Here is a 23,151-nt window from a genome sequence, read left to right as displayed (position 1 = left end):
AAGTGGAATAGCCATTTTCTCTATCAGCTGGTCAGTTTCCTCTATCTAAGTCCTTTTACTTCCTTCTTGGTGCCTGTCTTTGTACAACTTTCCATCTGCTAATCGTTATGCATATATATTGTGTTTAGTTGTTAGTATGACACGTGAGTTTGTCTTTTCATTTTAATTATTTAATTTTTTTATTTAATAGTTAAAGAAGTGATTTTAGTGTATTAGTATATATTTTTTTTATTTCTTAAAAATATGAAAATATGTTAAAAATATATAAAAATAAGAAGAAAAAAAAAAGAGTGAAATTTGTATTGAGGGCACACTCAACTGTCAAACTTGTCAGTACACTGCACCATGCACCCTTTGGACCAAAAGATACAAAAGCAAGTAGAGCCACTTGTCCCTTCACTATTGTCTCTTTAATTTCTTGTCCAATTTCCAGGCAAGTGGAATAGCATTTTTCTTAAAAATTATTCTCATCAGTCACTATTAATCACTATACACCATATATTTTATAAAAAATATTTATATATTTTATGAAAAATAATTCTACACTTTATAAAAAATCTATAAATATGTGGTGTGAAAGTAAATAATGATTGATGTATATCACTTCTCTTTCTCTGTCAGCTGGTCAGTTTCCTTTATCTAAGGAAAAATATAATTGCAAGCACAATTATGCACTAATCTGTACACCAATATGATGTGATTGGTCAAAAAATAGATTTTATTAAAAACAGTATTAATTTAAATTTTAAGTATGAATAAATCAGTATTGGTACACAGATTAGTGCGCAACTGTACTTATATGTAGCAAAACTCTTGTGTTTAATTGTTTTATTGCTATAAGCCATGAGAAACCCATGCGGCCATTACGAATTTTAAAATTGCTATTTTCCAAATAATATTTTACCAACCTTTTCAATTCGATCGCTTATCTCCAATAAATTTATATATATTGTTCATGATGAACATGATGGATGATTAATTAACTTTCGAAACCAAACCTAATTTTATGATCTCTTGGCTTATGCATTCATGCCCAATAAAATCAACTTCTTTACACAATTGAGTCTGAAAGCACTAATTCGAATAACACAAGCTGTCCCATTCCATTGGCAATTAATTAGGTAAATATCTACATCCATATTAATTAATTAAGAACTATGCATATATCAACATCCATATGATCTGATGATCTATATCTCTCTAGATTCTAGATCTGCATTTGTCAACGCACAGAATTAACATGCATCACAAACGGAGTTTATGGTTTTACGTTTCAAATTATGATATGAATTAATGGTGCGTGATAGCTTTCGCCACTTATTAAGAAAGACAAACAAGAAATTAGAAAGATAAGTCTTGTGGAAAACAAAATACCCAATTTGTTTATTTGTAATTCACGAGTACCGAATTAAGAGATGATGAATGGGCATCTCAATGCCCGGGGATATTAATTAAGAACCCTAAGTTTCATGGAGCTCATGGCCATGGATATGCTTTTTTCCTTGATCCTAGAGGCGTTTTTTCAAGTTGAAATTTCCCGTGATGTATATATATATATACATATACACACACATATAGCTCACCGGCCATCAGTATAATGTGATCACATTTTAACGATCAAAACTAGATTAGAATTAATGATTTGGTTAATAAGAACAGGATTTTTGAATGGAGCGTGTGAAATTTACGCATCATAAGACTGAAATGAAAGCTGGTCTTGGAAACTCTTAGATCTAGCAGCTTGAATTTTCAAGTACATGATGTATCTACTGCTCATCTTGTAGCGGGCCAGTCATTGGCCGGAGTCCATGTAGATATATAACAAATCGGATAGCTTGACCAATTCGCATGAAGATAACTATTGGCGTCATATATATAAACTCAATGATCTATATACGATCATACTTTATTGCTAATTGTCGTGCCACAAAGAGATTGATCATTACCCAATGCCTATATAATATTTGGGAATTGATTTATATATATTGATTATGCACCCTCTCTGACCGGTCGACTTCTATATTTTCCTGCTTGACGGCATTAACGCACGCACGATACTGTAGACATGATGACAGGGGCGATCTCTCTCTCTTACTTGGCCCACAAAATGGGATGGGCGTCGATGGATCGGTTTCTTATGTTGGAGAAAAACTCCCGCTTTCAGTTTCTATATATGATCAATTAATAATTTGCTTGACGTGTAAGCTGGACATGATGCGACGTTGGATGCTTAACTTGCTTAGGTTTGGCACCGCATGCATATATAACTTTGCATGTCAAACAAACTCGCTCTGCATGCAAAACATGCACACAACTTTGTTTTTTCTTTCCTCTTTCGATAATTACGTAAACACTGATCTTCTTATAATTATAAGAAGTTACTAATAAAGCTTTAAAAGATACACCAGAATCCCTTAGTCCCTTACACAAAAGCCCTGAAAAAAGTCGTAGTAATCCCGATCTATCGTATACACAAAGTCCTAAAATATATATCCGGCCATGACAAAAACACTGAATTGGATACGATCGATCAGTCATGTCGATTCCCTGTTTGGAGGAGACAAATTAAAGAGGGCAGATAGTCAATGTACGTGATGTTTAGAGTTGAAAAACGTGCTGTGTGTAATCTGTCAAACTTTGTTTTACCAATTTCCAAGTTCCAAGCTGTAGGTAGGTAAGACTAGAGACCTTATTTAGGGGGCGAAATTTACTTTTTTCTTTTGTTCGTTTCTAAAAAAGAGCCAATCAAACGTGAAACGCATGCAATGGGTCATATTCAATTTGCGCACGGCTGACGTCCAATTGCTGCTTATTATACTTCGCTTTCAATACTGATGATCTGTGACGCACAAACTCAATAAGCAGAGACATTTATCTTATTTAAAACCTTGCTTATCATCTTCTGGCCTGCTGTCGCCCGTGCAAGTTGCAGACACGTACACTTTTCATGTTGTGTTTGGTGTGTAAAAAGATAAGCACTGTATGACTTTTGAATTTTGATCTGGCATTGGGTTTGTTTTTCAAAGCAATGATCGATCAACATCAAGGCTGCTTATATTACTGTGTTAACAAATATCTTAATTGAAGAAGCCGTGAGCTCTCAAAACTCTTGAAAATCCATTGTTTTCTTGAAAACTATAACGTCTAATTCTTTCTTTATCCAATTAAATAGATTTTGCATAGCAAAGTATGGTATTCACAGTACCTTGCGTCCCTAAAACTCTAGATTTTGTTTTCATGGGAAAAATGTTGTTGGATATATATACTATGGCTGTTTAGTTTTTAGAAACCCCACAAGGGATCGATCATCTGTGCACCAAACATTTAATTGAGAGGCTAGTTTTTAAGTAATTCCGAGATTTATATGGGTACGTAATTGTTACTATACTAACGTATTAGAGAATACCATACCATTAAAAATAGTTACGTACCTAAGTATATAAGAAATATCTCTTCTATTAAAAGTGTAATTAGAATGAATAGCCTTGCATCAAGCAATGGCTGATACTTCACTTAAATAGCAATTACAGAGGAGTAAGTTACGTATTACAGCTGTACAGAGAAGTAAACATAGAAATATACAACTAGTCTAAGTAAAGGTAACATATATACTATTTACACGTACATGCTAAAATGGAGCACGGCTAGTATATATCATGGAGGAGGGATTATAGCGATCAGTGATAGAGAGCAATTGCAGAAACAAATTGTACGTGCGGTGATGAGCCTATTTTGTGGACTAGAAAAAAAAGAAAAAAAGAAAAATAATTGCTGCAACAAATTAATCATGGAAATCATGGAGATGTCTCTTTAAAAAGATCAACAATTAATGTGGCCTACATATTATAAGATACTTATTTAATATAAGATTATCATGGGCAGAGGCGGCTCAATACAAACTGAGTCTGAGATCTAAGGCAAAATTTAAATTAGTTATTCATAATTATAATACAATAAAATATAAATTACTAAATGGAATATTTTCAAAATTTTCAATAAAATGAGATCTTATTTAAAATATTTAAATAAAGTTTGTTTGAATTTATATTTAATACAACAACTTAAAATGAGATCTCAATTCAAATTTTATACCTCAATTTAGCAAGATTTTAAAAAATATTTAAAATATAAATAATTCATTGTATTAAATATTAAATTTAGTATTACGGGACCTTATACACATTGAAAAATATTAAAGTTATTTAAAATTTTATTTAATGAAATAGTTTTTTTTTTTTTTTTCAAAAAGAAAACAAACATTATTTTTAATTTTGGAGGCCTTACGAGGGTGGAGGCCTTAGGCAATGGCCTAAATGGCCTTACCATTGAGCCAACCCTGATCATGGGTGACGCTACTCATAAAAGGATAGGTCACTTAGTATGTAATATACTTAGACCTCCTTTAGTTACATAGTTCATATGAGATGAGATGTTTTGTTTAAAATTAAATAAAATATTATTATAATATGATTTTTTAATATTATTTTTATTTTAAAATTTAAAAAAATTGAATTATATAGTATATTTTATGTGAAAATTTAGAAAAGTTGTCATGATTATATAAGATGAGATAGTTTAGTATTTGGTAACCAAACCAAGCCTAAGTGTTACATTCCTTTACGAAAAGAGTGTTAACACTACTATTATAAATAAGAGTATTGCTATTTGAAAGTTTTTGCAACGCACACAATCCACATGATATAATTGTATTTATAAAATTTAAATTTTAAAATTCAAATTATTTTACGTGGATAGTATGTGGTGTAAAATTTTTAAAATATAAATATGAGAGCCTCCTTAGCCCATTATGAATCTGCATCTAAATAGAGCATGTGCACTCCTTCGACTCAAAAAGATTTCTTTTAAAATTCAGATGAATCTCTCTACCTGTGATGATTTACTATGCACACGGACAAATATATATATGATAGTATGCATATCCTACTTTTGCTACGCACTCTATTTCTTACAAACTACAGTTAAAAATGGGCAATGCAAAAAGATGATTGATTATTAACATCTTATACACTGTCCTCCAAAAGCAAAGCGTATACGTTTATTGGGAATATGGGATAGAGCCGGTAGGTTTTGGGCCTTTGGCATCGGACTCACTAGTGTTGACTGTCCTAAGTGGACATTATAAGTGTTGACCCATATAGGTTGCTGTCTAGGCCCATAGTTAATTGGGGTGCGCCACACAACTATAATCTCACGCCACCTTTAGGGCTTCATGAAATTTGGGTTTATAGTTTCAACTTGGGCCCTCTTACCTCATTCACATCTATTTTATTTTTACTGTATTTTCAGAATGATTTATAAGGGTAAATACGAGGATTATTTTGAAAAATGTTTATCTCATCTTACTTTAGAATTTTTTTTAAAAAAAATTTATAATTTTTTTAAAATAATACTCAAATGTAAATATTTATTTTAAATTTTTAAAATTTTCATATAATAATTACTTAATTATTACAACTTTTTCAAACTCCAAAATAAAATCAAAAAAATATTACAACTTTTTAAGATTTTAAAATTAAAATTATCTGAAAAAATTGTTTTAATTTTATAATATTTTTCTTTAATTTTCTCTCTCTCATTATTTAAAATTCAATATAAGATTTTAATTCAAACAATTTTATTATTATTGATAAATTATTTTATTATTATTTACAGAATTTTCATTTCATCTCGTTTTATTATCTAAACATGTCAACGTGTCCTTATTTTCAAAATTTAGGATATTTTAAAAATATGTTATTATAATTTTAATTTAATTTTAAATAAAAAAGAGTATTTTAAAACAGTTAACTTGATTATACTGAGTTTTTAATGAAACCATTCTTAAAAGAAAAATTTACTTGGGGTGAATGTCAGTACCAAAATTATTGGATTGTCTTTTTAGAATGTTTTAAAATTATATCACGGTACGATTCTACTTTCAGAATTATTTATTTTTCTAGCATATAATATAGAATGAAAGAGACTTCCTCTGCTGTATTTTTCCCTCTCCTGTCTTTTTCTATTTTCTGACAATTTTTCAGATCACATCTCATCGTTTGTTGCAGGCCGTGATCCGATCCGAGGCTTGGCAATCGCCATTGTTTTGTTGGCTTTGTCATTGTTCCAAGTTTTGATTAAACACCAGCCCAGAGCTTTTCAGGGGAAGAAGAAGCTGAAAGCAGATTGCCAAAAAGCTCAATTTAAATGCAATGCAGAATCTCTGAATCTCTCGCTGGTTTGCTGTTTTCACGTGCTGGTCGTCAGCTGATCATGTGCCGCCTCCTCATACTTCTCTGAAAGTCTACCCTCTTTCTACATTCTCAACCCCACCACTACGCTCCACTTCCTTCCCCCTCTTGACTTTTCTCCCTAACTTTCATACTCCCACTTGAATCAGATACTCTGTTTTTGGTCTTTTTTGTCTTGCTCTTCCAAAGACTCCCTAACAAGGATGCTTGCATCTTTATTCTCTTCCATTTGATTCCGTTTCTCTATGTAGTGCACAGTCATGGGCTGCTTTCAGTCCAAAACCGCCATCCTCACTTCCCCTGAGCAAGACCCTCCCCTCCCTCAGTCCAACCCTGATCCAGGTAACTTTGCACTTCTCTTGCTTTTACAATTTTCCTTTTTCTTTTTACATTCCCATTTCCATTTACTCCTTTTACCACTTCTTCTTATTGCTGGGTTTAAGGTCATGGGGAGGAGATGGAGCAAGATGGCGCAGTGCCGGTATTCAAGGAGTTCGGCCTGGCGGAGCTTCGAGCGGCGACGAATGGGTTCAGCAGCGAGTTGATAGTCTCGGAGAGCGGAGAGAAAGCTCCCAATGTGGTTTACAGAGGGAAGCTTCGTAACAACCGCCTGGTCGCCATTAAGCGCTTCTCCAAGCTATCCTGGCCCGACCCACACCAGTTTGTGGTAGATAATCGTGTGTCTGGGTTTTCTCTCTGATATTTATCTTTGGGTTTCCGACTTTTGTTTAAAAATTTTGGCTATAGGCAGAAGCTTCTGGGGTTGGCAAGGTTCGGCATAAGAGACTGGTAAATTTGATTGGATGTTGTGCTGAGGGAGACGAGCGGCTATTGGTGGCCGAGTTCATGCCCAATGATACTCTCTCCAAGCATCTCTTTCACTGTATGCATTATCCTTCACTTGAATATGTGTTTAGTTTGTATCTATCTTTTTGTCTGTTAAAAAAGTATTTTGGTTACCTATTAACCCGAGTTCAAGAAAAAACGGATGAAACCAAATTCAGAATTGCTACAGTACATTAGATTTTATGAAACCAAAAGTCTTTTCGCATCTTTGATGGGAAGTAAGTCGTCAAATATTTACGACTGAGAGAGAGAATGTTCTAGAACCAGTATAATATTCAGAAAACCATAAAGAGATCCTCCAATATCACCCAGTAAAAAATAGTGTGGGAATTGTTTGAGAATTCCAACTTCTGTAGAATGTTGCTATGAGTCATTACTTCAAAGTCCCTATTTATTTCACGACTGATGTGTTGAGTGGCGTGGCTTGCTTACGCTAGCAGTCCTTATGTTTTAGCAGAACAATTACTAGGCCTAAACTTGGTATGCCAAATGCATGCAGTTGGTCCGTGTTTAACATTTGCATCTGCTGGATTCATGCTTCGTGTGCCAATTATGTAAGCTATTATGTAAGCCATTTAGTTCCGTGGCAGTATGTTCATGGGTATTATTAGGAGCCTATGGTATTTTGGTCATTTCTCATTCCCATTTGCATGCATGCTTATCTCTTATAGCAAAAGAAAATGTAGTTTTTTTTTTTTTTTGGTATCGGGTGTTCTGGAACAGCGTCTTAACTAATCCTGGGGGTGCACAAGCCCTCGGCAAGGAGTTTTCTGCAATTGCACATTAGGTAATTCAAGGAAAAAATCCTCCATTCCGATAGCCCCTAGAGATTGTTTGCACCCAAGGGGATTTGAACCTTAGACTTGGGGGGAGCATACCCCCAATCCTGATTCCTTACCACTTGAGCCAACCCCTAGGGGTTAAAAAAATGTAGATTTAGTGCCAACAACTTCACACTAAATTCAATTCCATAACAGTTATGTTTTAAAACTGAATCAGAATCAATTTGAATCATTATAAAGGCTAAGAAATGAGAATCTGGGGTCCGAGGAAGTAAATTTTTTTAGTTAATGGTAGATTGTACTAATGAAAGATAAAAAGTTATGTTTTTTTATGGATGTAGCTTCCCTGCATGTTGTGTGGGTTTAAGCCTAAGCATGCATGAACGGTCTAATTTTAGCTCTGTTAATTTTTTACTTGGTATAGAAATCAATGTTTTGAATACCGTACCGGATGCCGTACCGGTCAAGGCACTGGAACGAAATATTTCGGTACCGGTACCGTTTCGTGTACCGTTTCGGGATAGTCGATATATAAATAAATTATATATATAAATATATATATATTAATTATATTTCAAAAGAATAATTTATATATAAATAAATTATACATAAATACATATATCTATATAAATTATAAATAGTTTAGTCTAAATTGGGGGTAAAAAAATAAATTTGTAGTTTGAAAAAATGAAAAAAAAAAAAAAAAAAAACGAAACCGAAATACCGGCCGGTACGGGCCGGTACAGGCCGAAATCTCGGCCGGTACGGCCGGTATTTGAACCGGTACGAAATTACAGAATTTCTGTACCGGTCCGGTGGCCGGTACGGAATATACCGGCCGTACCGGCCGGTACGGTACGATTTTTAAAACAATGATAGAAATGCCTTTTTTAAGGGGGCTGGCTAAATGTTAAAATCTAACGCAAAAACCAGCATGAGATACCACAATTGTTGTAAGATGATACACTGATACATATTTCCTTTTTTATCAGTAAGATGATACACGGATGCATATATGTATTTATTCAGTATTATGATGTGCATGATTTTCTGGGTGCATATTTTCGTTTACCTGAACGCCTAGAGTTTTTGTGTGCCATTTGCTTATTTTGTTTGCATGTCTGAAGTAGGCAACTGCTGTCCTTTCTGCAGGCTCAAGTTCTCTTTCCTTATAATCGATGATTGTTCTAGGGGTTAATATATTGCTTCATGTGTTATCTTTTCCCTCTTCTTATGATAGTTTCCAAACATTTGTTTTTTACTGTAGGGGAGAAACAGCCATTGCCTTGGGAAATGCGTGTGAGAGTTGCATACCATATTGCACAAGCACTGGATCATTGCAATACCGAAAACCGAAAAATCTATCATGACTTAAATGCATATAGAGTTCTCTTTGATGAGGTAAGCATTTGATAACAAGTATTTCAAAATGAAGATTGATCTCATCTACAGTACAATAGGGTTTCAATAGCTGTGAAATTAATGACAAATACATGAGTTTGGTGGACGCTTGGGCACTTTGATGGTATATGCACTGTATCAATACATACCTAGCTTAATACAACTGCATCCGACTTGTGTGTTTTTTAAACTACATTTGAGTAAACTAAGCCTGTTAATTGTGTAGTTTTTCTAGCAAGATGGAACAGCTAACATAATCAAAATGAAGCAAATATATGGTAAAAAAATCTATTTTTCTTGTAATTATTATACGATGGCGGTATCGGAAGTGAATGCTACTTAGAAAAGAAATTATTGTATTCCTGATATTTCTAATTTTATCAAACAATATACTCATAATGCATCAAAGTTGGAGTTTGATTCATTCCTCCAGAAAATTATAGAGATGGAGCAATTGTAAAAAGTAAGGAATTTCTCATGTAAATTGAGATGTTGATTAAATATTTTTGGAAAGAAGAAAAAAATGTAGGATGGTGGATTTGCTTTGATGCTTTGATTGTTACAAGATTTCTGCACTGACCACTTTTAGGGGCTTGTTTAGAGCTCCAATGGGATAAACAGGGTGACCCTTTTGTATATCTAGTCAAAACAGTGTTTGCTCAGAAAAAAAATGGTGCATATCTCTCAGTATCTTTGATATTTACTTTCATTATGATTGTTGGAGAGAGTGGAAATACTCTTGTACGCAAGTGAAAATATAAGCTACTTAAAAAGTGATGAATTGCCATGATACATTAAAAACATCTGCATTATTGATACAAAAGATTATTGATTGCCTTTCTCATATTGTGGCGGATTTGTTATTGTTTTTTTTTTTTTTTCTGTGGTTTTTTTTTGCTGGAGTTTTCATAAACTTGCTGTGTATTTGGTGTTAAAAGTGAACTTACCAGCTTATCCTTAAACCAAATTTTGTTCTTTTGTCAGGATGGTGACCCCAGACTATCCAGCTTCGGTCTTATGAAAAATAGCCGAGATGGAAAAAGTTATAGCACCAACTTGGCTTATACTCCACCAGAGTTTTTGCGGATAGGTACATCAATGTGATTTTACACACCTCTATGGTATTTGAAGTCTGCTTATAGGACTTTTTTAACTTATTTATTTCATTGAATTAGGGAAAAATTACTAATCAGAAAAAAGAGGGAACCATGTGAAATTCTTATTAAAGTAAAGCAAACACAAAAAAGCAGTCAAGTCATCTAAAGGAGGCTGCAACTAGAGACAATTTGGAAACCTTTCTAGTGGAACCCACAAGATCAGAAGGTCCCACAAACTCACTAATGTTTTGTTGGAGAATTTGTTACAAATGGAAACTTAATGGCACTGATGGTTAATTCATTGTGCAATGATAAATGCATTTTGGCATTTCTTGACAGTTGGGAAAATAATTTGTAAAAAGTGACCATATTACTCCTTAACATACCAAATTTGTGGTTAAAATTTTTTGTAATCCAAGATTTGGAAAAAAATTGGGTATCATGGATGCCTTGATTTCTTCTTCTCTTCACCACATCTGTTTAGTTAGTATCCTAAAATGAGGACTGTCTCTTAGTTATTGGCCCAAGTGAAAGAGATGAGCCTCTGGATTGATTGATTGATTTGATCGAAGTACGAAAGTGTTGATTGGTGTCAGATGTTTGGGAGTCATCACTTTGTGGTCATAAGTTACAAATTGAAGCTGATGGTTGAAAGCATATATGATGTTGACTTTTTGCAGGCAGGGTCATCCCAGAAAGTGTGATCTACAGTTATGGGACTGTTCTGTTGGACCTTTTGAGTGGAAAGCATATCCCTCCAAACCATGTATGAGAATTTTGTCACATGTATCATCTTGACTGTTCTCCTCCATTTCATGCCTGCTATTTGACAGTCGTTCAATTATCTACTCTTAATATGCATTGTAATTGATCCTCATCAAGAGTACTTTGTGATGGTATCTACCTTGTTCTTAAGAACTATTAAACTGGATTTGGTAAGAGGCTAATATCTAAAATCTAAAAGCCCAAAATTCAAGAAAATGAAAATGGAGTAGCATAGTAATAATAATGATGGATATCGTACTTCTTGGTTTCTGTTTTCTAAGTACGTACTGACAAAAGATATAATTTGATTCTCTGCCGTGGTTTGCACTAATATCTTTCTAATATACTCTATTTTTAGAGATTGATCATGCACATGACTGTCAAATCTTTGATGTCCATTGTGGTCATAATGGTACACCATTACCTTTAATGATTATGATGCATGTGATCTCTAAGTCTCTCTGATTGTAATTTTGAATAAGTTAAGCAGCTTTGGTTAATCCTTAAATGGACAATATATCAATGGAAACAAGGTTTAAATAACACATCAACTTTATATTTGTTTTCCCAGGCATTGGATTTGATAAGAGGAAAAAACTTGTTGTCATTGCTGGATTCATCCCTGGAAGGACAATACACCCAAGAAGATGCAACTGAGTTGGTTGAGCTAGCCTCAAAATGTCTTCAATATGAGGCTAGAGATCGACCTGATATCAAATTTCTTCTTTTGGCAGTAGAGCCCCTACTGAAGCAAAAAGAGGTGAGAATCTGAGTGTGAAGATTGACATAAGAGTTAGTTCGTGTGCTATCTCATTCCGAGAATGCTTGATTATTTATTATCCTTTATCCTCACTGACGTGTTTTCTTTTTTATGTGCTAATCCTAGGTTACATCACATGTCCTGATGGGGCTAACAAAAATGCCGGTGGTGCTGCCAACCATGCTTTCCCCACTTGGAAAGGCTTGTGCCAGGATGGATATTACTGCAGTGCATGATATCTTGCTTAAAATAGGTTATAAAGATGAAGAGGGAGCAGAAAATGAAGTAAGTTTCTTTCATTTCCTTACCGTCTCTCCACAATTGTACATAGGGGAAGACAGATTTGAAAAGAAAAGATACTATAGAAAATAATTAATAGCAGCCTTGCATAATCAAATTAGATTTTTTTTCCCTTCTTAGGAAAGTCAAAAAACGTTGATGTCTTACTGTAACCTTTTTTATTTGCTGCTACATCCTCTCGAAAGACCCTTGAACACCCACTTGTCTAAAGTCATGCTTCTGCTTATTAGTTTACAGTGTGCGATAATAGTGATCTTACATAATGATCTGTTTTTCTTTACATATGCTCTTTGTGCAGCTGTCATTCCAAGAATGGACACAACAAGTGCAAGATATGTTGAACACAAAGAAGTTTGGGGATATTGCATTTAGAGACAAAGATTTCAAAAACGCTATTGAGTATTATTCAAAGGTATTTTGTTTTATTTTTCACTTCCATACAAAAAAACATTTGTTTTATTCTCTTCACAAAAAGTTAGAAAGAAGAAACAGTTGACTTTCTCAGGATTGAGCTACCTTAAGAAAAGAATGACCCAGTTTTCAGCAATTTTCCTTGAATTGGATCGTTGAGGATAGACATAGTAACCTCCAACTTTCTAATGGCATGGAAACAGTTCCGAGTGGATTACATTAAGTTTTGCAAGGGTCAGTCGTACCACAAATGCTCCCTTGAGTAGATGGCAAAGTGTTTCAATTTGGAGGGTCTAACTTGTTAGCTATGAGATTCAACTCCCTAGAGTGTACATCAGGATGATATTACCGAGAGTTGCTACCTGGATGTATTCATGGCAACAAGCACGCGGGTTAGGGCATAACTAATGACATGAGATGAGTGATGGGATTCTGTTTTCCAGGGACAATGAGCTTATCTTTATTTCATAAATATAGAAGGATGTCCCGTATGTTTGGACTATGCCTACTTCACTCATCAATAAAATTCTTCTCTATGGATCATAAGAAAAAAAAAAAAAAAAAGGATCTGATGAAACAACCAAACCACTATAAGGAGATCCATAGATAGTTGACTAGGCACAACACTAACTGGAAATATATTCACCAGCTTGCATCTTGCGTTAGTCGTGAATATATTGCCTTTCCTGAAGTTGATTGTTATATTTGGTTATGTGGGAAGTTTCCCTGTAATTGCATATTGTCTCGTTACTTGGTCTGCCAAAAATTATTTTCAAGTCTAGTGTAGTGTTTGAATCTTGAGTTTCAGATACTTCTTAGCTGACTTCCATTATCTCACAATTGCATATTGTAGAACTTAATAATTTTAAATATGCAGTTGGTATCGATGATGTCCGTTCCTTCGGGAACTGTCTTTGTGAGGCGAGCCGTCTCGTACTTGATGATTGGCCAACCAGAATTTGCCCTGAGAGATGCCATGCAAGCTCAGGTGTGCTTGCCCGAGTGGTCCACTGCCTTCTACATGCAAGCTCTTGCCCTCTCAAAGCTTGGAATGGAAACCGATGCCCAGGACATGCTTAATGATGGAGCCTCTTTCGAAGCAAAGAAGCAAAACAGCTGGCGCAGTTAGGATTTTCATGTTGTGGGGGAAGTCCATATATATCTGCCCATTTATACCATTATTTTGCATTCGGCTGGGCAAGCATATCCATGTGAGAACAAATTTTAATGTATGGTGAGAGTAGTTGTTTTAAGTTGACACCCACCATCCTCCATTTGATTAGTTTCACAGAGAGAAATGTATAAAGCTTTTTAAAAACAATAATACAAGGTAATTTTGAGACTTTGCAGTGAACTTAAATCCCACATCACCTACCTTGGAAAATATCTTCTTTTTTTAAGAGTTTTTAGCAAACAACAAAAAGAGAAATATCTAGTTTTTATAAATATCTAGTTTTTATAAATATCTAGTTTTTTTTTTTAATATTTCTAGTTTAAAAAAAAAGCAGGTATTATTGAAAGAATTAGACAATAATTTTTAAGCAATACATTATTCTATTATGGTACCTGTAACAGTGAAATCATACTCTTCACATTGAATAAATTATATCCAGGCACATATGATTCATGTGATGTATTTTTAATTTGAATAAATAATGGATTAAAGAACCAGTTTGTTTGCAGGATTCTTACTTTTGGAACCATTATTTTTATATTTCTAAAAAAGAGAAAAACATTAGAGTCTAATTGAATTTAATTATATTTGCTACTGGATGGTATTCGTGGGAGGTCGTTTGGATTGAGAAATATTATCATTTTATTATTATAATTTTTTAAATTTTTTACACAAAATATAAAAAATAATTTAATTTTTTTAAATTTTAAATCAATTTTTTAAATATTAAAATAATAATATTATTAAAAATAATATTTTATTTAACTTTTTACTAAAATACACGTCACTATCCAGGTTCCAGAAGACATCTTCCCCCCGCTCTATGTTTGTCAACTCTGTGCTTTGAAAGGGAAAGAGGACCAATTAACAAAATGAAGTAAGCAACACGCTGCAAAAAGCCTTAGCCCGAGCTAGTATATAGTAATATTCGTGGACAAACACCCACAACAACGCTCATTTTCGCATTTCTCATCTTTCTCTCGCGGTAATCTCTCTCTCTCCGTCTTTGAAATTCCTTTTTTTTTGGTGTTTTGTTTTTTTTATTATCTTCTTGCTATATGATGATTCGAGAAACTTGAACTTTGGTTGTCGAGGATTTCTCTTCTTAGTCTCGTTTCTAGGAGTTCGATTTTATTCGCTTATGGTGATATTGACTAGGGAAGCCCTTGTCCTTTCTTTTAAATATGTTTATGAAACTAAAGCTATATGCTTCGTTTAGTTTGAATCGTGAAATCTCTCTCTTGTACGCTGAGGTATGAAAATTCTAATTAATTGTATATTATTGGTATCTAATGGCTCCTCAAAGTTTTTTGCGGTCTTTTCGAAACAAGGACTGGTTTTTTTACAATCGATGTTAAACTGTGAGAAGGGGAGAGGTTTCGTTTTGGTTCTTTTTTTGTTTCGGTTGGATAGGCGAGGGATAATCTCCTAATATCTAAGGTTTTTTGCTACTTAATCAGGTAAAGACTCTGATTCTGGGCTTTTTATTATTGACCAATGACCTTGGCTTGGGCAGATAAATTGGAGAGATCAGTGGCAGTTGTGGTAGAAGTTTGAGGAGGTTTAAGGAGCTATAAGGGAGAGGATCTCCTGCTTCTCTTTGAAGCAACAGTTAATTTACTTTGTAGAACTGAAAGTGGAGGGACAACTAGCTAGGCCTGTGATGGATTTAATGTCATCTTTGTGTCGGTGATGCAGACTAGCTTGGTCCCATGGTTTACGGTACCTCCAACCCTGAAAAGTTTCATAGGGTGGTGATTGTTTTCATGGGTTCAAGCCCCTTAGCTCCTGTAAGTTTGTAAGTTGGTTACCAATCAAAAGAAAATAAAAATAAAAAGATTGACGTTTTATGGTACTAATTTAGAAATGATGGTTTAAACAAGGAAAGATTCAAGAAAATTATCGTGCAGTCACCTCCACATCTCAAGAGATTTTGTTAAAATGGTGAGAGTTGGAAGAAGCTCAGTAGATTGCACAGCTGCTTGATGTTTGAATGGATTTCTCGTTTCTACTAGATTTTGCTTCATAATATTGGTGCAGCATAATGCTCAATATTTTGTTATGTTAGTTATGGTGGAGTTTCTGATGGGCTTATTCTATATTGAGTGATCAAGAGTCCAAGTCAATGTATCAAAGAATTCAGAAACTTTTAAAGTTTCACTTTGTGAAGTCACAGTCTATATTGTATACTCCTAGTTCAGGTTCTGAACATCTACAGCCTCGCTTTTCACCTCAAAATTTAAGAGAGAGAGAAAAGGGATGGAAGAGTGACCTGGAAACAAAGTTGGAGATGAAGGAATCAGGATTGTTGGACTTGAAAGCTTGGAGGAAGGACCACATTTTACCCAGAAAAGGCCAACCCAAATAATCTGGAGGAAGAGAGTACTGTCTTTCTTTATTATGGCCAATATGATACTTATAAAAAAAAAAAAAAAGAGTACCGTCTTTCTTCCATTCGGTTTTCATGACCATGAGACCTTGAATGGTCAAATTCATTATCTAGGCTAAATATTATCCAAGTGAGAAAATTTCTCCATGGTTTGTGTGCTCTAGAGTGTAGTTGACAATATGAAGGATGAGATATGTGCTTTATCATGTTGCGTGATACTTCGTGGGCATATTGTTAGGTTGCCAAGAGACAACATATCTGTTAAATGAGCATGTTAAAATCTGAAACTTTGGACGGATGAGTAGCAAAGGATAGAAATTAATGCATTCATGAGAAGTTTGGGGTAGGCCTTGATGAGGAACAATTTGGGAGAAAATTGGTTATGATGCTTCAGCCTTGTAACATTCTAATGGAAGGTCCAAACCACATGACCTATACTCTAAAAGGACTAGTCAATGATACAATTGGAATCCCATTAGAACATTATAAAGGGCAAGAACTTCTCATTTCCAAGCAATATAAGATTCCATATATCACCTACCATTATCCTTATCATATGGGATATCACAATCTACCCTCTTAAATTCTTAACATCCTCGTCAGGCCAATCCATTGTAGCCTATAGGTGATATGATTCAAGTCCCACATTTCTGGTTGAGATAGATCTGATATCATTTGTAATACCCCAATAAAAGGCCCAAATCACATGGCCTATACTCCAAAAAAATAGTCAATGATACAATTGGAGCCCCATTGGAACCTTACAAAGAGAAATAACTTTTCCTTTCCAAGCAATGTGGGATTTCATACACTACCTACCCTTATCCTTATCATATGGGGTATCACAAGTCTTTATCCGCAAAGATCAGTTGGTGCACTGGTGTGGGTGACGGCGCTTGGCATTATGGTGTTTCATTGTGGATGGTTAGACCAAAAAAGATTTAGGTCAATATGTTTAGAAAACAAATGCTGGAAGGATGGGTTGCTAGAAAGTGCCAATGAAAGCTGATTAGTGAAACTTTACCTTTAAAAAATGGGACAAATTATGTTTGAACTGGTTTTTTATGATATTGGTTGAATGGTAGCAGAATGTAGAATGCAGCGACAAGTGGTTTGCAAAATATTATACAAATCTTTTGATTATATATAGTAGAAGTTATTTTCCTTATTAGTCTCTTTCCAACTTCTGTGTTATGTTATGCTAGACAGGGATAATTCAATATTTAGTATCAACTTTTTTTCTTTGCTGAATTAGTTAATGGGCGTATTTAGAGATTCTGTTGAAGTTCAAGGAGTTCGATGCATGAAGGGTCCTCTTATCTTTAGCTGATGGGGTGTTGGTCAGTACGGGTCCAAATTGGATTTTTACTGATTGAATTGAGTATCTCGTTCCCTCGATGTTATTCTCATGGCATGTTTTCCTCTGATATCTCTCTAATAGTCCATTAATTGTTACCAAATGCCTGCAGAGCAAACAGATTGTCATTTTATGGATAAGACGGTACCTGGCAACGAGGTTCCCGAGGAGCTGACTCGAGAGTCGCTTATTGCGATTTCTTATTCTCTTCCAGACAAGGATCCTGATTCAAAACTCCCGTCTGAAACATTGAATGGTGAAAATCTTGTTGGAGGGATTGAAAGCAAAAGAGAAGAAAAGTACAGGTCTGAGCTGATTTCTATTTCCTACACACAATCTCCCGACTCTGGGAGTCAACCTGTTACGCCTAGCGAGCTCAAAGGTTAGCCTAGCCTGGACAGCAGGTCCAATCTTTATGGCTAGTTGTTTTATGTTGTGCTGTAGCACTGTCATAATATTAAGTGAATGGATACAAGGCGCCTTTACATGTCTTTCTGGAAGTTGACATTATTGCAAAATAAACCTCTCAAAGAATTCTGCACTGTTTTGAGTGAGGAAGCTTTATTTGGGCTAAATGATAGTGAAACCATGTACTCATCTTCCTTGCTATTTCCTTGTTTCATTTTAACACTTTTCTTCTTCCAATTGATCGAGTGTGTGGCAATATATGTGTTGATGTTTGGCCTTTAGTGTTCATGCCTCTCGGGGTGAGTACTTTCAAGTTCCACCCCCTAGGCTGTGGGTCATTTGCTGCTGTAGAAGACAGGTGCCAGCAGCAGGGCATTACATTAGTTATCTCTCCCAAGTGGGATTGGCTTTGTATCTTGTTAAAAAAATAAAGGACGAGAAATGATGCAATGAGGGATGTCAATAGCAGAGGCTGTCCATTCGGTCAATGAGGTCGTTCATTTGACGAGATTGTATGCAAAGAAACTTGCACAACAATGGTTTATACAAGTGGAGATAAGGAAATGGCATTGATAAGGAAATGGTTTATACGTGGATGGATGGATCTACATCTTTGAATTAGTTGACGGCAAGCATTGATCTAAGATTTCAATCCACAACCTAGAATAGGCAGAAAGCATTTTTCCAGTCAACCTCGACTCAATTTTGTTCTAAACAACGTTATTCTATTTACCCTTGACTTACTATCGGTTTTGCCGGCAAGTGGTGCTTCCCTCAATGTTTCTCCATTATTAAACCTCCTAAAAGAATCATGAGTTTCTCCATTACCGATACACGACGATATTCGTGACTGTTTACATCGGATAATCTTTTTCATAGATACAGGGAAAGTGAGGATGCAAACTATACGGAAGTTTTGTCACGTATAAGTGAAATTGCGTATTAATCTATGTATTAATGTTAATGACTTCATATTCAAAATTTAGATTGGCACTGTTTTCAATTAAGTTTACTTTCTGACCAATCAGATTAGATGAGTGCACGTATTGATACGTATAATTATTTACAACTAGATTTTTATTATAGAGGGTGTTTAGATTGAGAAATATTTTTAATTTATCTTATTTTATTATTATAATTTTTTTTATATTTTTATATAAAATATAATAAATAATTTAATTTTTTTTTAAATCCCGATTCAATTTTTTAAAATAATAATAATATTAGAAAATAATATTCTAATAATATTTTATTCAACTTTTGAATTTTATTTAAAACCATCTCATCTTATCTCACCTCACTATTCAAACAACCTCTTAATTTATATCATGTGGGAGTGTTTTCCGAAGCTAAAATTATTGCTCCTTGAATTCCCCTTAAAATTTAATGATAAATTATTTGAAAACTGTTAGAACAAAGCATGCATCCCATACATGCTACGTACAACAACATGCAACTCATGCGCAAACTGCAGCTATTGCAAATAACTCCAAACAATATGCACAACAACATGCAACGACAATACAGCAAACATAGTAGCATCAGGAGCAGCAGCAATCAACGACAAATAGTACAAGTCACATGCAACATACATAGCAACAGAACGAGCCTCTCAGATTACTTTGTACAAATCATCCTTTGTAACAACCAAACATTTCTTAGCTGTAAAGTTGTCCTAGCACTAGAGAATATTCGGTTTTACCTTTTTATATATATTGAGAGGCTTTGCCTCAGAGTAAAGCAAGCAGAGTACGTGAAAGAATTAAATACAAATGAGTTCTTCTTTCAACATGGTATCAGAGCATACCTAAGGACTCATCGTCCAACTCTTCTTCATACTACATTATGACTGATTCCTTCACCACCCACTCCTCTTTCTCCACTCCCACTTCCCTTCCTTCCTTACCTTCACCTAACATCTCTCACATTCTTTCAGTGAAGCTTACGCCTGAAAACTTCCTACTATGGAAAGTTCAACTTGTACCTTATCTACGAGGCCAACACCTTTTTAAATATGTTGATGGCTCTTGCCCAACCCCACCTCATCAACTACCCGATGCCTCATCAAACCCAGAATATGAAACATGGTTTCAACAAGACTAGCTGGTCATGTCGGCTTTGATATCCTCTCTTTCCGAATCCATCATTCCTCAGGTTGTTGGTTGTGTTTCTGCTTGTGAGGTTTGGCTATCCTTAGAATATGCTTATGCTTCTTCCTTCCAAGCCCGTCTCATTCAAACTCAACTTCAGCTTGCTTCCCTTAAGAAAGGTTCTGATTCAATATCAACCTATTTTCAAAAAGCCAAATCTCTCGTTGACACTATGGCAGCTGCTGGACGCCCTTTACCTTCCCCTGATTTTATACCTTACCTTTTAGCTGGACTTGGACTAGACTACGATGCCTTAGTCTCATCTGTATCAGCTCGAGTTGACCCTATTTCTACAGAGTCACTCTTGAGTCTTCTTCTAGCTCACGAAGCTAGACTACAACATCACGTTGCCAATATTTCACACTTCTCATCTGAAATATCAGCTAATTTTACCACTCTCTCCCTTGCCTTCAGTCGAGGTCGTGGCCGTAGCCGTCAAAACTATGGTCGAAATCGTGGAGCTCGTTCAGGCAACCGTGGCTGAGGTCCTTCTAGTTTCACAAGTACTCACTCTATTGGTTCCTTTACAACTGATTCTAAACCAGTTTGCTAAGTGTGTAACAGGATTGGCCACATGGCTCTTACGTGTGTCTATCGATTCAACCAAGCCTACACATCCGTAGCTCCAGCCTCAGCTCACTACAGCTCATCTAACTGCACTTCAAACGATGCTTGGTACCCTGATACAGCGGCAACAAATCACATTACGAGCGACGTTGCTAACTTGAACCTTCAGTCTGCAGAATACCATGGTTTCGACCAACTTCATGTCGGTGATGGCTCTTCTCAACCAATCTCGCACTTTGGTTCAGCTCTTTTTCCTTCCTCTTCATCTCATTTCCTTTTAAACAAGATGCTTTGTGTTCCTTCTTTTACCAAAAATCTTATCTCTGTCCGACAGTTTTGTTCAGATAATAACGTATTTTTTCAATTTTTCTTTGACCATTTTTGTGTAAAGGATTGCAAAACGGGAACCTTATTGCTCCAAGGGACAACAGCACCTAACGACCTTTATACCTTCGCATCACAGCTTCCTCAAGCTAACTCCAGCTCTCTCTCTTCCGTTCCACTTTGGCACTCACGTCTTGGCCACCCCTCCCTCAAGATTGTTCGCTCCATACTCTGCAACAATGACCTTCCTTTTGCTGAAATGTCTTCAACAAATTTTTTTAATACTTGTGCTATGGCAAAACATCATCGCCTACCAGCTACTACCAGAACCACTAAGTTTATTGAACCATTTAATCTTGTTTTTAGTAACTTATGGGGACCTTCCCCCCATGTTTCAGTTGAGGGTTTTCGTTTTTACATATCATTTGTAGACAATTATTCTATACATACATGGTTGTTTTCAATGCAACACAAGTCTCAAGCGCTATCCATTTTTACAAAATTTAAGGCTTATGTTGAATTACAATTCAATACCAAGATTAAACAACTTCAAACCGACTTGGGAGGAGAATTTTGATCTTTTTCTGAAATACTCTCTAAATCTGGAATAATTCACCGTGTTTCGTGTCCTCATGCCCATACCCAAAATGGTATAGTGGAACGAAAGCATAGGCACATTGTAGACTCAGGACTAGCTTTACTGGCTCATGCCTCTGTTCCATTAACTTTTTGGCCCTATGCTTTCCAACATGCCATACGCTTAATAAACATGCTTCCATCCCCTTCTCTTAACAACTTATCTCCTTTTTTTCTTCTCTACAAAACTGACCCTGACTTTGCATCCCTATGAGTATTTGGATCGGCTTGTTGGCCTCTAACTCGCCCATTTAATCCTCATAAATTCAACTATAGGGCTTTACAATGTGTTTATTTTGGCTTAAGCCCGGCTCATCGAGGGTCCATTTGCTATCACATTCCATCAAAGCGTGTTTACATATCAAAGGATATAAAACATGATGAAGACAATTTTCCCTTTGCATACATCTCCAAGCTCAACTCACGGTCTGAACCCAAATACGTATTTCTTCCTCTATTTCACTCTGCTCCAGATCAATCTCAGCAAGTTCAGTCCATTCTAGGACCAGTTCCTACTTCATCTTCTCCACCAAATCTTCCTCCATCACAGACCACGCAACCTGGTATTCTACAACAAACTCGTTCGGTAGTCAGTTGCTCGCAAAGTGGTTCATCAGGTCCCAGACAGTTTACCGATGGTACCATTCGTTGGCCACCTCCACATGCTCACATATCTCTTGCTTCCTACATTCCCGAAACTCCTACTTGTTTCTCTGTTGCCCAGAAATATTCAGAATGGAGAGAAGCCATGTCAAATGAATTTAACGCACTCTTAGAAAATGATACATGGACTCTTGTGCCTACTTCTGAAGTTGTTAATATTATCTCATGCAAATGGGTTTACAGAACTAAGCGTCTTGCGGACAGCAACATCGAACGATGGAAAGCAAGGTTGGTCGCTAAGGGATTTCTTCAACAACCAGGTCTTGACTATGATGAGACCTTCAGCCCTATCGTAAAAGCAACAACAATTCGATTTGTTCTAGCCCTTGCCGTGAACAAAGGGTGGTCTGTTCAACAGTATGACGTGCAAAACGCGTTTCTTCATGGCCCCTGTCTGAAACAGTTTTCATGTCACAACCTCAAGGCTTCATCCACCCTCAGTACCCCACTCATGTGTGCAAGCTACACAAGGTTATTTATGGGCTTAAGCAGTCACCAAGGGCCTGGTACTCTTGATTGAGTGAGAAACTGGTTGATCTCGGTTTTAAAATATCCACTGCCGACTCCTCTTTATTTGTTTACATAGATGGAACTGCTATCATTTATATTCTAGTCTATGTAGATGATTTAATAATCACAGGTTCAAGCACGACACTTATCACTACTTTTCTTCAAGCATTACGTTTGGAATTTCCATCAAAGACCTCGGCAAAATATATTTTTTTCTGGGCATTGAAGCAAACTACACAAGTGATGGACTCCTTCTCACACAAAGCAAATACATTGCAGACTTGCTAGCTTGAACCAACATGGCCTCTACTAAGCCTGTTAAAACACCAATGTCAACATCTGAGAAGCTTAGTCTTCATGCTG

At 35.6% G+C, this 23,151-nt stretch overlaps 1 protein-coding gene and 2 long non-coding RNA genes across 3 annotated transcripts; all 3 read left to right on the top strand.

The window, feature by feature from the left end:
• Positions 1–5,967: 5,967 nt before the first annotated feature.
• On the top strand, positions 5,968–13,964 carry LOC122292860 (serine/threonine-protein kinase BSK2-like). The gene is made up of 10 exons (XM_043101405.1): positions 5,968–6,590; positions 6,692–6,915; positions 6,996–7,131; positions 9,144–9,277; positions 10,262–10,367; positions 11,055–11,140; positions 11,711–11,899; positions 12,026–12,184; positions 12,498–12,611; positions 13,488–13,964. Exons 1-10 carry the CDS (start codon positions 6,509–6,511, stop codon positions 13,737–13,739), a joined length of 1,482 nt encoding a protein of 493 aa, XP_042957339.1. The 5' UTR covers positions 5,968–6,508; the 3' UTR covers positions 13,740–13,964.
• Positions 13,965–14,578: 614 nt separating this feature from the next.
• Positions 14,579–18,139, top strand: LOC122292905. Its single transcript, XR_006237062.1, has 2 exons — positions 14,579–14,769; positions 17,643–18,139. It is a non-coding gene; the product is annotated as an uncharacterized LOC122292905 (long non-coding RNA).
• A 1,585-nt stretch (positions 18,140–19,724) lies between these two features.
• Positions 19,725–21,398, top strand: LOC122292985. Its single transcript, XR_006237083.1, has 3 exons — positions 19,725–20,573; positions 20,653–20,894; positions 21,047–21,398. It is a non-coding gene; the product is annotated as an uncharacterized LOC122292985 (long non-coding RNA).
• The last annotated feature ends 1,753 nt before the right edge of the window (positions 21,399–23,151 follow it).

The sequence above is a fragment of the Carya illinoinensis genome, chromosome 13 (assembly GCF_018687715.1).
Source record: "Carya illinoinensis cultivar Pawnee chromosome 13, C.illinoinensisPawnee_v1, whole genome shotgun sequence".
NCBI lineage: Eukaryota > Viridiplantae > Streptophyta > Magnoliopsida > Fagales > Juglandaceae > Carya > Carya illinoinensis.
Note: the sequence above shows the minus strand (reverse complement) of the source record. Positions and strands in the feature narration are given on the sequence as shown.

Bases quoted from the DNA above. Each gene is read 5' to 3' on its own strand.
- LOC122292860 (XM_043101405.1), top strand. From the start codon at position 6,509: ATGGGCTGCTTTCAGTCCAAAACCGCCATCCTCACTTCCCCTGAGCAA. The intron at 11,141-11,710 runs GTATGAGAATTT...TTGTTTTCCCAG, and splicing joins AGCATATCCCTCCAAACCAT to GCATTGGATTTGATAAGAGG. The intron at 12,612-13,487 runs GTATTTTGTTTT...TTAAATATGCAG, and splicing joins CTATTGAGTATTATTCAAAG to TTGGTATCGATGATGTCCGT.